The sequence below is a fragment of the Vidua chalybeata genome, chromosome 29, assembly GCF_026979565.1.
Source record: "Vidua chalybeata isolate OUT-0048 chromosome 29, bVidCha1 merged haplotype, whole genome shotgun sequence".
Taxonomy (NCBI): Eukaryota; Metazoa; Chordata; class Aves; order Passeriformes; family Viduidae; genus Vidua; species Vidua chalybeata.
The window spans coordinates 138,782-151,804 of record NC_071558.1 but is presented as its reverse complement, the minus strand read 5'-3'; the positions used below and the strand labels follow the sequence as shown (position 1 = coordinate 151,804).

The following is a 13,023-nucleotide window of genomic DNA, read 5'->3' as shown; positions in this document are numbered from 1 at the left end:
CCTGGGGACCCACACTCCCATTGCACTCCCATCCCCGGTGACTCCCCCTCCTCAGGACCCCCATTCCCCAGGGACCCCATACCTCGTACTCCCCATTCCCCTGGACACCCATCCCTGGCTCCTCAAACCCCCTGAGGCCCCCACTCCTTGGAACCCCACGTCTCACCGTGTGCCACCCAGCCTTGTCCCCCAATCTGTCCTTATCCTACCCACAGCCTGTCCCCAGCTTGTGGCCACCCTGCCTCCACCAAGGGCCACCACCACATGTGAACGAGATCTGATCTCGCTTTTTCCCCTTTTTCTGGAGAGCTGCCATCCAGGGCACAAGTGGCCCTAATAGCCTGCAACAGCCAGCCTTGATGGCCGGGGACACCGGGATAGCTGGGAAGGTGGTGCTGCACCTGTGGGGTGAGTGCCCTGGGCACAGGCCTGACAGCCCGGGGACAGGGAGGTGAGGGGGCACAGGGGGACTGCAGGGTTCCTTTAAATCCCCAATGCCAGCAGAACCCATGCATCCGGTGACTGGGGTCATGGGGTGGTCGTGTGGGCATGAGAGAGGGGACAGGAAGGTGGGGATAATAATGGTGGGACAAGGATTTGGCGAGGCATCAGGGGGCTGGTGGCAGTGATCTGTGCCAGCACGGGGTAGCCCATTTCGGGGGTGTCTACAGTGTCCCTGTGCACTGCCTCACTACACGGTGGCCACAATGTCCCTGTCCTCAAGGGGTCAGTGCCACACAAGAACAGTTTGGGAACAGACCCCACAACCCTGTGCCCTCGTGCCTCTGTCCCCAGGGTGCCACCCTCACCCAGCCCTTCCCCTTTTCCCTTCCAGCCCAGACCCTTGGTCTCACTGGCGAGTCCTCGGGGGATGCCATGCCCCCACCCTGTTGTTCCCAGCCCCGCGCTGGCCCTGGCAGGCTGTTGTCCCCTGTCACCCACAGGTGCCCAGACCCCCCAGCTCCTCCTGGAGCCCCCCTGGAGGCCGGTGGTGCTGTGGGACCGGGTGACACTGACCTGCCAGGGCTCAGGGACTGCTGGTGCCACCACCTGGTACAAGGATGGGCAGAGATGGGGGCAGGAGGAATGGAACCACTTCACTGTCACCAAGAGTGACACCTACACATGTGACAGACCTGGCAGTGGTCAGCCCCCCCATGAGTCTTAGACAGTGAGGGGCATTTGTGTCCCCAGCCTAGCACCCACAGATTCTGGGTGGGCTCTGGTCCATGGGTCACCCCCTGGTGTGACCAAAGCCTGTCCCCTGCACACAGGGACATCCCAGAGCATCCCAGTGCAAGGGGACCCGTGTGTTGGAGTTGGGGACCACTGGTGCACTGGGTGTGACCCAATGGGTGGTCCCTGGTGACATTGGGTGTGACAGGTCCCCCCTGTCCCCCAGACTGGCTGGTGCTGCAGGTGCTGGTATGGGCACTGCTGGAGGGGGACACGGTGACACTGCGCTGCCAGGGCTGGCAGAACAATTCCAAAAGGGCTCCCCACAAACATAAGGAGTCGTCCCCCAACTCTCCAAGACCTTGTAGTGGCTCAAGACACAGCAAGGCTTGGTGAGGCTGCTGGGGCTCAGCTCCCCACTCTTGGCTCTGTGCCCCAGCAAAAGCCCCCTCCTGCAGACTGGGAATGCTGGATCCAGCTGCTGCTGGAACAAACTGAGCCCGTGCCCTGGGCTCCAGTGTCCCCTCTTAGCAAGGCCCTTAGCCCTCTTCAGCCACCAGCAGCCATTTTGTGTCCCAAGTGGTTCAGTGTCACCCGAAGGGTCAGAGAATGGAAAAGAGCTGATGGCAGAGAACATGTCCTGATCTACTGTCAGCAGAAAGCTGAAGGTTGTCTAGGGGAGGGGGTTGTGGGTGTGTGTAGTTAAGCAGAGCGTCCCCAGTGCAGTGAGTTTCCCTGCCTGTGCACCTGATTCTTGAGGAATTTAATCCTGATCCTCTTCCCTGTACTCCACCCTCATGGCTTTACAAGCCCACCATGGACCTGGGCAGTCTGGTGGGCCAGAGAACAGCATCAACAGGGCAAAGCAGCAGCTGTGACATCCTCTATCAAATCAGGTCTCTGGTGTCACCAGAGCAATCTCTGTCCCACAGGGCAGGCAGCACGTGGAGGGGACCCTGAGATAGGATACCCTGCAGAAAACTGCAGCAGGCAGATGGGAGCTGGAGGCAGCACAGGGGCAGAGCCCCACAGACAGGCCCCTCTAGGCACTAACATGCTGCACTCCTCAGATTGCTGCAGCTGCAGAGGAGAGAGGGGTTCCGCCTCCAAAGGGGCTGGACAAGGCAGTTTGGGACTTCTGGTTGTTCTTTTTTCTGTTTGCTTGTTTCTCCATTAGAACACAGAGGGCACCTCACAGCTGCTGCTGCAGCCACCGAATCCTTTGCCCAGAGGGCTGAAGCACAGCGCAGGCAGCACCTGGCAGGGGACTGTGCCATCCCGACCCAGCTGCTGTTCTTGGGGGTTTGGGGTTGTCCTTTCCCGAGCTCTGGGCTGCTGCTGGCATTGGACTCTGCTCAGTTCTTTTTGCTCTTGGGGGTGTCGTACTTCCTCTTGCTCGAGTACCAGAGCAGCAGGGGGATCCCGATGGAGGGCAGGGTCATCACGCCAAATGCCGCCCAGTCCAGCTAGGGAGAAATTGTTAAGAGAAAAGTCAAAACAATCCAGGCCAGAGGAGTCTTAGAGCAATGAGGTCAGAGGAGGAGAGTGAGGGGAGACCTCACACTGTCTGCAGCTTCCTCACACAGGGAAGCAGAGGGGTAAGCGCTGACCTTTGCCCTTGGTGACCATGACAGGACCCGAGGGAGCATCCACAGCTGTATCAGGACAGCCAATATTAAGGTTGGATATTAAGAAAAGGCTCTTTCTCCCAGAGGATGGTCTCCTAGGCACTGGAAGAGGCTCCCCAGGAAAGTGGTCACAGCACTGAGCTTGACAAGAGCTCAAGGAGTTTGGATAGGGCTGATAGGTACATGGTTGGGATTCCTGGTGTTGTCCTCTGCAGGACCGGGAGTTGGACTCCACAATCCTTGTGGGTCCCTTCCAGCCTAGGAGGTTCTAAGATTCTACTCTCAGATTTTCTGGCTCAAATGCCACAGTGCAGTTCCTTCACACAGGGAGCTGGGATGGAAACTCAGCTGCTTCTGTGACAGTCCTCTGCAGAACTGACAGGAATTAACTCCAGCTTCCACTGGAGCTCTCTAGGTGACTGCAGGGCCAGCCACACACACACCACGTGCAAGCAGGAAGCCACCACACTGAGCTGCAGCTGCCGTGGTGTACTTCTCCATTGTCAATTGAAAGGTACTTACAAAGTGAGGGGAGAACCTCCTGTCGAAGTCACGCTGAGCCAGGATTCCTCCCTGTCCGGGAGCACTAGTGAAGCCAACCTGGAAAAGGCAGGGAAAAGACAGGCTTTGCCACCTTTCCTCCTCGTTCCAGAACTGGGCAGGGTGAGAGCACACGGACACGCATCATCCCCGAGCACGCAGCTCCGGGAGCGCGGTCAGGTGTGTCTGCAGGGATCCCATCAATCAGCCACTTACCACCACCTGGGCACCCTCCTGAGCCAGGTACGTGATGGTGGCAGAGGTGAAGTTGAAGTACCCAGCCTTGAGAGGCCGTAGAACCACGGTGTGGGACACGTTGCTCGCTCTGGGAGCTGGACATTAAGGAACACTGCTGTATTTCATCCCAGGAAGAAAAGTGAGGAGATGGGAAAGAGCAACCAGGAGCCAAGTGCAAAAGTCAGTGCTGCTGACAGATTTGAGTGCTCGTGCTCACAGACAGCCAGACCCACCCAAGGCTGACCCAGCTGCTCCTCCACAGGCAGAGGAACTACCCCGGGACCTGGTCCTATCTACAAGGAACTTTATTTTTACACTGCACCATTCAGAAGAGCAGGGGTTTGGATTTGGCACCCTGTCCAGGCTCTGGAAGAAATTTCAGGGACAGCAGATGAAGATAGGACAAAGCTGCTGGATGCTCAGGGGCAAGAAAGAGACTTGGGAGAAATTTCAAAACATTAAAAGATACGGAGCAATCCTGTCCCACTTGACATTGAGCATGCCAGAGACGATGCCAAAATCTTCTGGGGGGAAGGAATCATCTGACAGCTCCACATCTAGGGCAGCACTAAACACAACAAAGAGAGGGATGAGACAGGAACCTTAAGCTTTTCCATCTGCTCACAGGCTCTACAGCAAAGTGCACTGACAGTTCCATCTCGACCAAATGGAAGAACTGATTTTGGAGAGATGAAATGTCACCATTCACAGAAGATGGGGAGGAGAGTTGAGGTATCTTACAGGGAGATTGCAGAGGGAGGAAGGTAAAGCTGAGAGAAACAACCACGACAGGAAAAACCCCATTTTTTTCCACAATACGATTTGGCAGTTTGCTGAACTTCAGATACCATCCTATGGCTACACATGTTGGCCTAAAAAATAACCAAATCCCACATATAAAATTACAGGAGCTCATTAATGTTGCATTAATCCAACATTACAGCACCATATATTCTTCTTTTAGCAGTACTGCATTCAGCATGCATTATTCCGCCTTAAAAAAAAAAAAAAAAAAACCAAAATCTCAAAGCACTTTAATAGTGTCCTGTATTTTGTTCAATCAGCTTTTCATTCTGGAATGAAGCTTTTTACCAGCATGGTGGAAATTCTGTTTTATCTTTGTCAGGTCCTTAGTTAAGTCCTGATAGCAAAAAGAATTTTCACAAAGCCAAGAGCTTTGTGAGCTGCATGTGTGGGGAGCAGAGTGTCACAGGACACCGCAGGAACTATACCATGCTGGACTGACAGCTTGAGCAGCCATGAGGTGAAAGCAGGGACAATGGAAAAGGAAGGAATAGGCAAATTTCAGGCTTTTCAGGCACTGCTGGAAAGCTCAGAGTTAGAGGGATATCACATATCACAGAGCATATCACAGAGCTCAGAAAAATTGCCTTGTACCCTGCAGCCACACAGAGAACATTTGCTCGTGGTCAGTACTGAAGCCTGGACAGGGCTTACCTGGAGCCAACATTGTAGATGTTGTACTGCAAAGTCAAGTCCTTGCCCTCCACTGCGTATCTGTTTAACAGGGATTTGGAGGCCAGGAGTCTGGCACCATCCTCGCAGTGAGCCACAGACACCAGGGCAAACACGGCAAGAAGTGGGAGCTTCATCTAGAAACACAAGGAAATGGAGTGTCACTGATCATTTGAAATCTCTGAATTGCCTGTGAGGATGTAAGAATTGGCACAGCAGTGTCCCAGATCTGCAGCCATGGAAAGTTGATGGTTTTCTCCCCTTTCAAAGCCCTGGCCAGTATCACTGCCCTTTACAGAATCATGGAACATCCTGAGTTGAACGGGACCCGTAAGGATCATCAAGTCCAACCTCTGGCCCTGCACATTGCAGTAATGGGCAAAGCTTTCAGATCATTAAGCCTCTTCTAGTAACTTCCAGAGCAAAAGCTTTGGTAATTAACAATTTCATCAGTTTTAGCAACTAATGGTTAATTGTCCTTGCAAAGCTTGGCAACTTTCCAGCACTGTCATACACAACAGAATTAGTTCTTCTCAGAAAGCACAGCTCCTCACTTCCAACATTTATTCTTCCCTATTTCCAGCCACTGAGGAACCACCAACTCCCTCCTGTGGCTTATCCAAACACAGTGCCTCTGAAGCCACCCTGCTGAGAGGCCAACAGGAAGACTACAGATGTGACCAGCCCCACTTGATGGGGCTTTTAAATGCAAAAACTGCTTCTATATCAGGGCCTCTACCCTCCACAGTCACAGGGTGGCAGGAGTTGGACAGGACTGTAAAGACCATCCAATTGCACCCCTGTCATGGGCAAGGACACCTTCCAATAGACCAAGTCACTTCAAGCCCCATCCAACCTGGCCTTTGACGCTTCCAGGGATGGGACAGCCACGGTTTCTCTGGACAACCTTGTGCCAGTGACTCACCGCCCTCACAGGGACCAATTTCTTCCCAATATCTCATCTAACTCTGCCCTCTGGCAGTGGCAAGCCTTGTTTTGCTACCCCAGGCCCTTGTCCAAAGTCCCTCTCCAACTCTCTTGGAACCCCTGTAGGCCCTGGAAGGGGCTCTAGGGTCTCGCTGGAATCCTCTCCTCAACAGGCTCAACATCCCCAGCTCTCCCAGCCTGTCTCCAGAGCAGAGGGGCTGCAGCCCCTGGATCATCTCCGTGGCCTCCCCTGGACTCACTCCAGCAGCTCCTTGTCCTCCCTGTGCTGGGGCCCCAGAGCTGGAGGCAGCTCTGCAGGAAGGCTCTCAGCAGAGCAGAGGGGCAGAATTTCCCCTTCACACGCTGCCCACGCTGTTGGGGATGAGCCCAGGACAGCGTTGGCTTGCTGGGCCCCCGGTGTACGTTGCCAAGGCATGCTGAGCTTCTTGTCAACTCATCCCCCAGATCCTTCTCAGGGCTGCTCTCCATCCATTCTTCCCCAGTCTGTTTGTGTTTCGTGATGCCGCAATGCAGGTGCAGCACCTGCCCTTAGCCTCGCTGAACCTCCTGGGCTTGGCACCGACCCGCCTGCTCAGCCTGTCCCAGCGGGGGTTCCAGAAGCCCCTTCCTTCCCCCCGGTCCTGCCCTGCTGCAGCCGCACAGCAGCGCATACAGCCCAGGCTGCTCCCGCCCACTCACCCAGGGGCCCAGAGGGGCTCAGGGACACCTCTCAACAGCGAACCGCCCGGTTTCAGCCACCGCTGCCCGCAGAAGACCCCGACTCTGAGGCTCCAGCGCCAGAAACCGGCCGGTCCTTCCTGGCCCCTCAGAGCTCACGACCGATCCTCTCCTACAGACCGTTCCCGGCGCCCCCCGCTCCGTCCCGAGGACACGGCCTCAAGCCGCCCCGACCCTCCCACCCCTCACCGTCTCTCCCGCCGCCAACGCCGCAAAAACGAGTCAGCGCCACCGCGACGGAAATGACGCACGCGAAGCGCGCCTCAGGGAGGCCCTATGCCCCCTGGGAAATGGAGTCTAGGCCCGCGCACACGCAGGGACTCCGCGCCTGCGCAGGACGCGCCTCCCGCGCTGCCCCGTGGGCCGCCGGTGGCGGCAGCGCCGCGCTGGGCCGGGCTCTCCTCAGGAAGGCTCTGGAGAAGAGCAGCAGGTATGGATCGGCACCACAAGCAGCTCCGGCCACGCCAGCAGCCTGCTCAGGTCCGTGGTGGATGTGTAAAGCAGTGAGGAAGGAGTTGTTAGGAAAATTAATCCACGAACACCAGAGGTTTATGTCCAAAAAGGAGACAAAGGAGTCCTTTTTACTTTATTCGAATAAAGGGAGAGGCCATGGGGCATTCCCCTGGGGTCTCTCAAATTTTTGGGAGGACGCAGCCTCCTTTTTATCCTAATTTCCTGTCTACATTTCCCTTCTCTCTTTCCCCATTTGATGAAGTACTTGAGAGGTATTGACTTCCCGATTTCCCTCTAATGCAAAACCCTCCCTTTTAATTTTTAATTCTTACGGAATTTAGGGGTTTTTCATCCCCATTGTTTCTTTCATCTTTCAATGTCTAGCAAACCTAAAGATTATTTGTAAAAGCAAATATCTTTTTCCATTAATCAATCAGTGGAATCATTCTCATTGTTTCTTTTATCTCCTAGGTTTATCTACCAGCAGACCCACAACTTGTTTGTAAAGACAAATTCACTATTCCGCTCAATCCCTCCTCTTTTATTTTTAATAATTGTCTTTACAGACTTTAATTATCATTGACTTAATTTTCTGTTCCTGGGTCTTTTTTGGTTTTGCAATTATTTGCAAAGAGATCAATTTCTGCCCTTTTGTAGCTATCTCTGGATCAGTAGGCATGGCTATTATTACCTGCATCCCTTTGATCACATGTTGAGTAAGTTGTACTAAGCAAGGGATCATGCATGGTAAAAAGATTAGAGTTGCTACAGCACATAAGAGAAAAAAAAGCATTTGTTTAACTCATAGTCCACCAGGTAACCATGAAAACATGTCCTAGTCCCATCCTTTTCATGTTTGGACTGGTACATGAGCTAACTTTCTTATTCCTTTTGTTATTTGTTTCACCACCTTTCCATTGTCATCTATTTGCAAACAGCAGTTGGAGTAATTTAATTTGCCACATACTCCCCCTTCTTCTGTTAATAAATAGTCTAATACCATCCAATGTTGTAATATTGCATTTCTCATCTGAGTAGATTGTCAACAAGGAGGTTAATCAATGCTCATATCTGGTTCATTATTACTTCAAAGACAGTTTGTAACCTAATTATCCAATTTAAATTATAAATGGGTTCTCTGGTATCTGATATTAATTCATTAGCATTCCATGTCGCTGGTCCATAGTGTTGTATAATTTGTTCAGGTGGCCATTCATCTTCACCCCACTTTTGGATGCTCCCTCCAGTCAGGGACAGATCAGTTGACTGCTTTTCTCTAATTAGATCATCATATACCTTGATTCCTAACTGATTTCCCTGAACTTGTGGTAGCAGAAAGAATGAGTCTAATATACCCCACGTAACATATTCCTGACCAGTCTGGGGGTAACCTGGGGTAAGCATATTGGCCACAAATCCAGTAATGCCCTTTTAAAGCCCAGGTCCTGTTGGCAATGGGACCTTTCCAATTTTCATCATCAATGGGTGGGTCAAAATACAGCTTGCTTCCTGGGCCTAGTGGTCCCCCATCAATAGTTGCCCTGCCATAAGAATCACAGTATTTGCATTTCCAAGCTCCCACATGAGGTTACCACCTGCAGTTACATCCCAGATCTGTTTTGTTAGACCTGGACCAGAACCTATTACAAAGGGTTCCAGTTCCATTCAGATGTTGCCACTTCCACTGATAGTCATGGACAATATGTGTCCTACTTGTGGAATTATCTTGGGGGCAGCTTAAAAATAAGGGGTCAAAAAACTTATCCTTCCCTACTGCTTTACAGCCTTCAAAATCCTTTTGGTATTTATGGAAGGAACACCTTACCGAGCTACCATTAGTGAGCTTAACATGCGTTTGATTCCATCTGCCTTGATATCTAGAACAATCATAAGGGGAGCAGTTGGGGGTCCCACAAGCTAAACCCAAAGATAAAGTCCAGTCACAAACACTTTTTCCCACATATATGTTTCCTGTTCTATTTAGACAATAAACGCCTCTTTCAGAAGAATGAAACTGCCATGGATTTCCTTCTTCATCCCAAAATCCTATTCCATTATGGACCTCACTCAGGGTACTAACCCACCATTTAGGCTTGACTGGGCTGACCACCCATGGCAGAGGCCCCCTGGCCCTCTGCAGACCCAACAATTGCTAAGGTTAAAGGTTTTTGCTACTTCTTCTCCCAAGGTTAAAAAATTATTTTCCCACTTTTGGCCCCAACTAACTGACAATCTAAGGGTAAGATTGTTAGGAGAAACATTCTAATGGTGTAATGTAATCTCCTAACCTAATTTTCACTTTCATCTTGTCTTCCACACCACCTGTGGTGAGAGAAGGCACAGAAACAGCTTAACATAAAGAAAACAATGACAGCAAGGATTGGCCCCCAGTGACTGGAGGTCCAAGAGCAGAGATGCCCACACAGACTATTTCAACAGGCAGTAGGCACGCTGGGCTTCCCCCAAAGTCAATGCACTGGCTACTGCTCCAGTCCACCCCTGCGGAGTGTCAGTTGCGGCTTCCCATCCTTCTCCTCCCGCTGAGATGTCCAAATCTCCAGGGCTTCAGAGATCTTGATCCAAGTGTGATGGGTCCCACCGTGTTCAGCTGTCTTGATGGCTGTTTCTGTGGTCAGTAACACTTGGAAAGGTCCACACCACTTTGCCACCAGGGGTGCTTCTTTCCACTCCTTAACTAGGACCCAATCTCCTGGATGGATGTTGTGAACAGCAAAGTCCAAAGGCAGGGTCTGTGCCAGCTGAGCTTCCTGTCGAAAAGATTTCACAGGAGACAGTATCCTGGCCACATATTGTTTTAAATATACATCACTTATCTCTACCCCCCCTCCCCTAGGCTGAGAATTACAAAGGTAAGGAATTCCAAACATCAATTCAAAAGGAGGTAACTGAATATCTCCCCTGAGTCTGGCTCTTATTCTTGCCAAAGCCAGTGGCAAGAGCCGTATCCATGGCGTCTTAGTTTCTATCACCAGCTTCAGGAGGTGTTTCTTTATTTCTCCATTCATCCTCTCAACCCGGCCCAAACTCTGGGGGTGCCAGGGGGTATGGAGATTCCATTGTATCCCTAAGGCAGTCATAACTCCTTGAAGAATTTTTCCTGTAAAATGAGTTCCCCTATCTGAGTCTATTGCTTCCACAATCCCATATCTTGGAATTATTTGTTCCAAAAATACTTTAATAACTGATCCTATAGTTGCTGAAACAGCTGGAAATGCTTCTGGCCACCCTATTAACTGACATACTATTACCAGAAGATACTTAAATCTTGCCACTCGGGGCATTTCAGTAAAATACACCTGGCATCTCTGGAAGGGATGTACAGCCCAAGGCCTCCCTCCCCTGGCAAGTTTCTTTGTAACTCTGTTATTGGTTTTAGCACAAATCAAACAACCCTCAATAGCTTGTTTAGCCAGAATAAAAAGACCCACAGGAGCATACCTTTTGAGGAAGGCTTCTGCCTTCTGGGAGCCCCAATGACTCCCTTCATGGAGTTGTTTTAACAACTGTAAGGCAAGAGCTTTTGGTATCCACTGCTTACCATCCCTTGTAAACCAATTATCCCCTCTTTCCTCTGCCCCACTCTTTTTAATTATCTCAAATTCCTCTGGTGGAAAAGACAGTTTATCTGGCAGCAGTGCAGTTACTGGGAGCAAAGGGAGGATCTTAGAAATTTTTGGCAATGATGCAGCTTTCTGAGCTTCTTCATCAGCCAGTCGGTTTCCTATTGCCTCCTCTGAGCACCCTGCCTGGTGCCCTTTGATGTGTATTATTGCTAACCTTTTTGGTAAGTTCATCATCTTCAGTAGGCGAGAGATTAAGCTCTCATGAGCAAACGTCTTTCCCCTGCAAGTTAATAAACCTCTTTTTTCCCAGAATTTCCCAAATGCATGTATCACCATATGCATACTTAGAATCAGTAAAAACACTCCCTGTCTTGTGCCTGTATAATTCACAGGCTCTCACGAGGGCATACAATTCCGCTGTCTGAGCTGACCAGGTGGGTGGTAACCTCCCCCCTTCCTTTAATTGCCTTCCATTCACGATAGAGTATCCTGTAAATATTTTCCCTTCTATCACCCTTGAAGACCCATCAATAAACACATTTTCTCCCTCAGGCCAGGGAGTATCTAGCAAATCTTCCCTAGTCTGGAGATTGTCTGGAGATTGATCACCTGAATACAGTCATAGGTTTCTTCCTGGCCCCTCTCTTCAGGGCTGTTCAAACATGAGGCTGGGTTGAACCCTTCCCCACTTTTAAATTCTAAATCCTCTCGTTCCATTAAACAAGTTTCATACTATAATAACCGAGAGCTGGTCATCCGCTTAGAGGCTCTTTCCATTAACAAAGCTTTAATCTGATGTGAAACTTTCCCAATCAGATACCCTCCCCTTGTCAGCTTTCAGGCCTCAGCTGCCATCAGGGCTGTGGCTGCACAGTTCTGCAGACAATGAGGCCGGCCTCTGGCCACCGGGTCTAACAATTTTGAAAAATAAGCAACAGGCCGCCTTGTTCCTCCATGCTCTTGCACCAAAATTCCTTTAGCATGACCCTGTTTAACATCCACATACAGTTCAAATTCCTTTTCTGAGTCTGGAAGAGCTAAGACTAGGGCCTTAACCAATTTTTCTTTTAAGTTTTTAAAGCTTTGCTCTCCTTCTGGTGTCCATACCACTGTTATGAACAGTTTCCAGGTGTTCCCCAGAGACGCGGGCAGGGCTTTCCTAGTTCCCATGGCAACACTAAAAGAAAACTACTAACTCTAGCCAAGTACCGATATTGAAATGCTAATTAGCCAATTGCTCTGTTTGTTTTCTCTAAACTACCTGGCCTCCCACCCCTCCACGCTGCCATTCTGGGACTAACATGCAAATAAAAACCCCTTAGGATCATGGGAGTATTTTTAGGAGATAAAAATGAATATAAATCAAAAACTGAACACAATAGAGGAGTCTAGATAAATGCCCTAGCTGAGGAAGAGGGAAACACATCCCCTGACTGGCTTTTAACCGTCGCCATCACCTAAGAAGGAACATACTATATTAGGCTCTGAGAAGCAGGGCGATAGACAGACAGAGAGCCCTGGTGCTGCCACCACGGAAGGAGCGGGGACAGCTGTTGTTCTGGACTTCAGCAACAGACTCTGCACACCACGCCTCCTCATCCTCGGGCCACCGGTGTGCCACAAGGAAAGGAGAAAGGACAGCTGCTGCTCGGGACTCCAGTGACCGACTCTGCACGCCGCCTTCCTTCCGGCTGCCTGGGAAAGCTACGACCACGGGGGCGAGCTCTGCGTCGAGCCCCCTGCCCAGCTGATCTTTTTAATAAAGAGCTGAACATTAATAAAGGCATAAGCCCTGTTCATTTCAATTTGGGGGCTCGTCCGGGATCACCACGCCCAAAGAGGACCCCCGGACAGCTGGACAGCTCGACCACCTGCTTCGAGGGACCCTCGGGAGTTGCTGGCTACCTTCGGACCCTAGGATCAGCGTGAGACGAGCAACGCAGAGGAGCATCGGATGGGTAAGAAAAACCGGGAGACGAGCGAATGAGTGAGTGAGTGAGACGGGGGCTGGCAGCTCGGACCCCCAAAGTGAGAGGGGCCCGCTAGTACTGCGTTTCCGGACTCCTGCGAAGGGGCCAGCCGGGAACGGGGGAAGCGAGTGGAATAGAGGAGCGACTGAGGCGTCTCCTTAGAAGTAAAGCAGGCCCTCCTCCGAGCGTGTGGAGGTGCCCTATGGGCAAAGTAAGTCCCTGGCAATCAGGGCAAGGGGAATATCCCCAGCAGGGCAGGTGGGATGTGGAGGTCCTGGAGGACATGTCCCCGGC

At 51.1% G+C, this 13,023-nt stretch overlaps 1 protein-coding gene across 2 annotated transcripts; it reads right to left on the bottom strand.

Moving 5' to 3' along the window:
• Positions 1 to 2,304: 2,304 nt before the first annotated feature.
• Positions 2,305 to 6,997, bottom strand: LOC128801335 (translocon-associated protein subunit beta). Of its 2 annotated transcripts, none has more exons than XM_053967168.1 (6): positions 6,912 to 6,997; positions 5,040 to 5,194; positions 4,051 to 4,149; positions 3,561 to 3,669; positions 3,327 to 3,404; positions 2,305 to 2,642 (listed from the first exon to the last, which is right to left on the bottom strand). In XM_053967168.1, exons 2-6 carry the CDS (start codon positions 5,192 to 5,194, stop codon positions 2,532 to 2,534), a joined length of 552 nt encoding a protein of 183 aa, XP_053823143.1. In that variant the 5' UTR covers positions 6,912 to 6,997; the 3' UTR covers positions 2,305 to 2,531. The 2 variants fall into 2 exon arrangements, with proteins under 2 accessions (XP_053823143.1, XP_053823142.1); XM_053967167.1 differs by lacking the exon at positions 6,912 to 6,997 and adding an exon at positions 6,684 to 6,853.
• Between the last annotated feature and the right edge of the window lie 6,026 nt (positions 6,998 to 13,023).

Coding starts and splice junctions, on each gene's coding strand:
- LOC128801335 (XM_053967168.1), bottom strand. CDS start 5,194: ATGAAGCTCCCACTTCTTGCCGTGTTTGCCCTGGTGTCTGTGGCTCAC. Junction 4,150..5,039: donor ATCTACAATGTTGGCTCCAG/GTAAGCCCTGTC, acceptor TGTTGTGTTTAG/TGCTGCCCTAGATGTGGAGC. Junction 3,670..4,050: donor AAGTGGGACAGGATTGCTCC/GTATCTTTTAAT, acceptor TCCAGCTCCCAG/AGCGAGCAACGTGTCCCACA.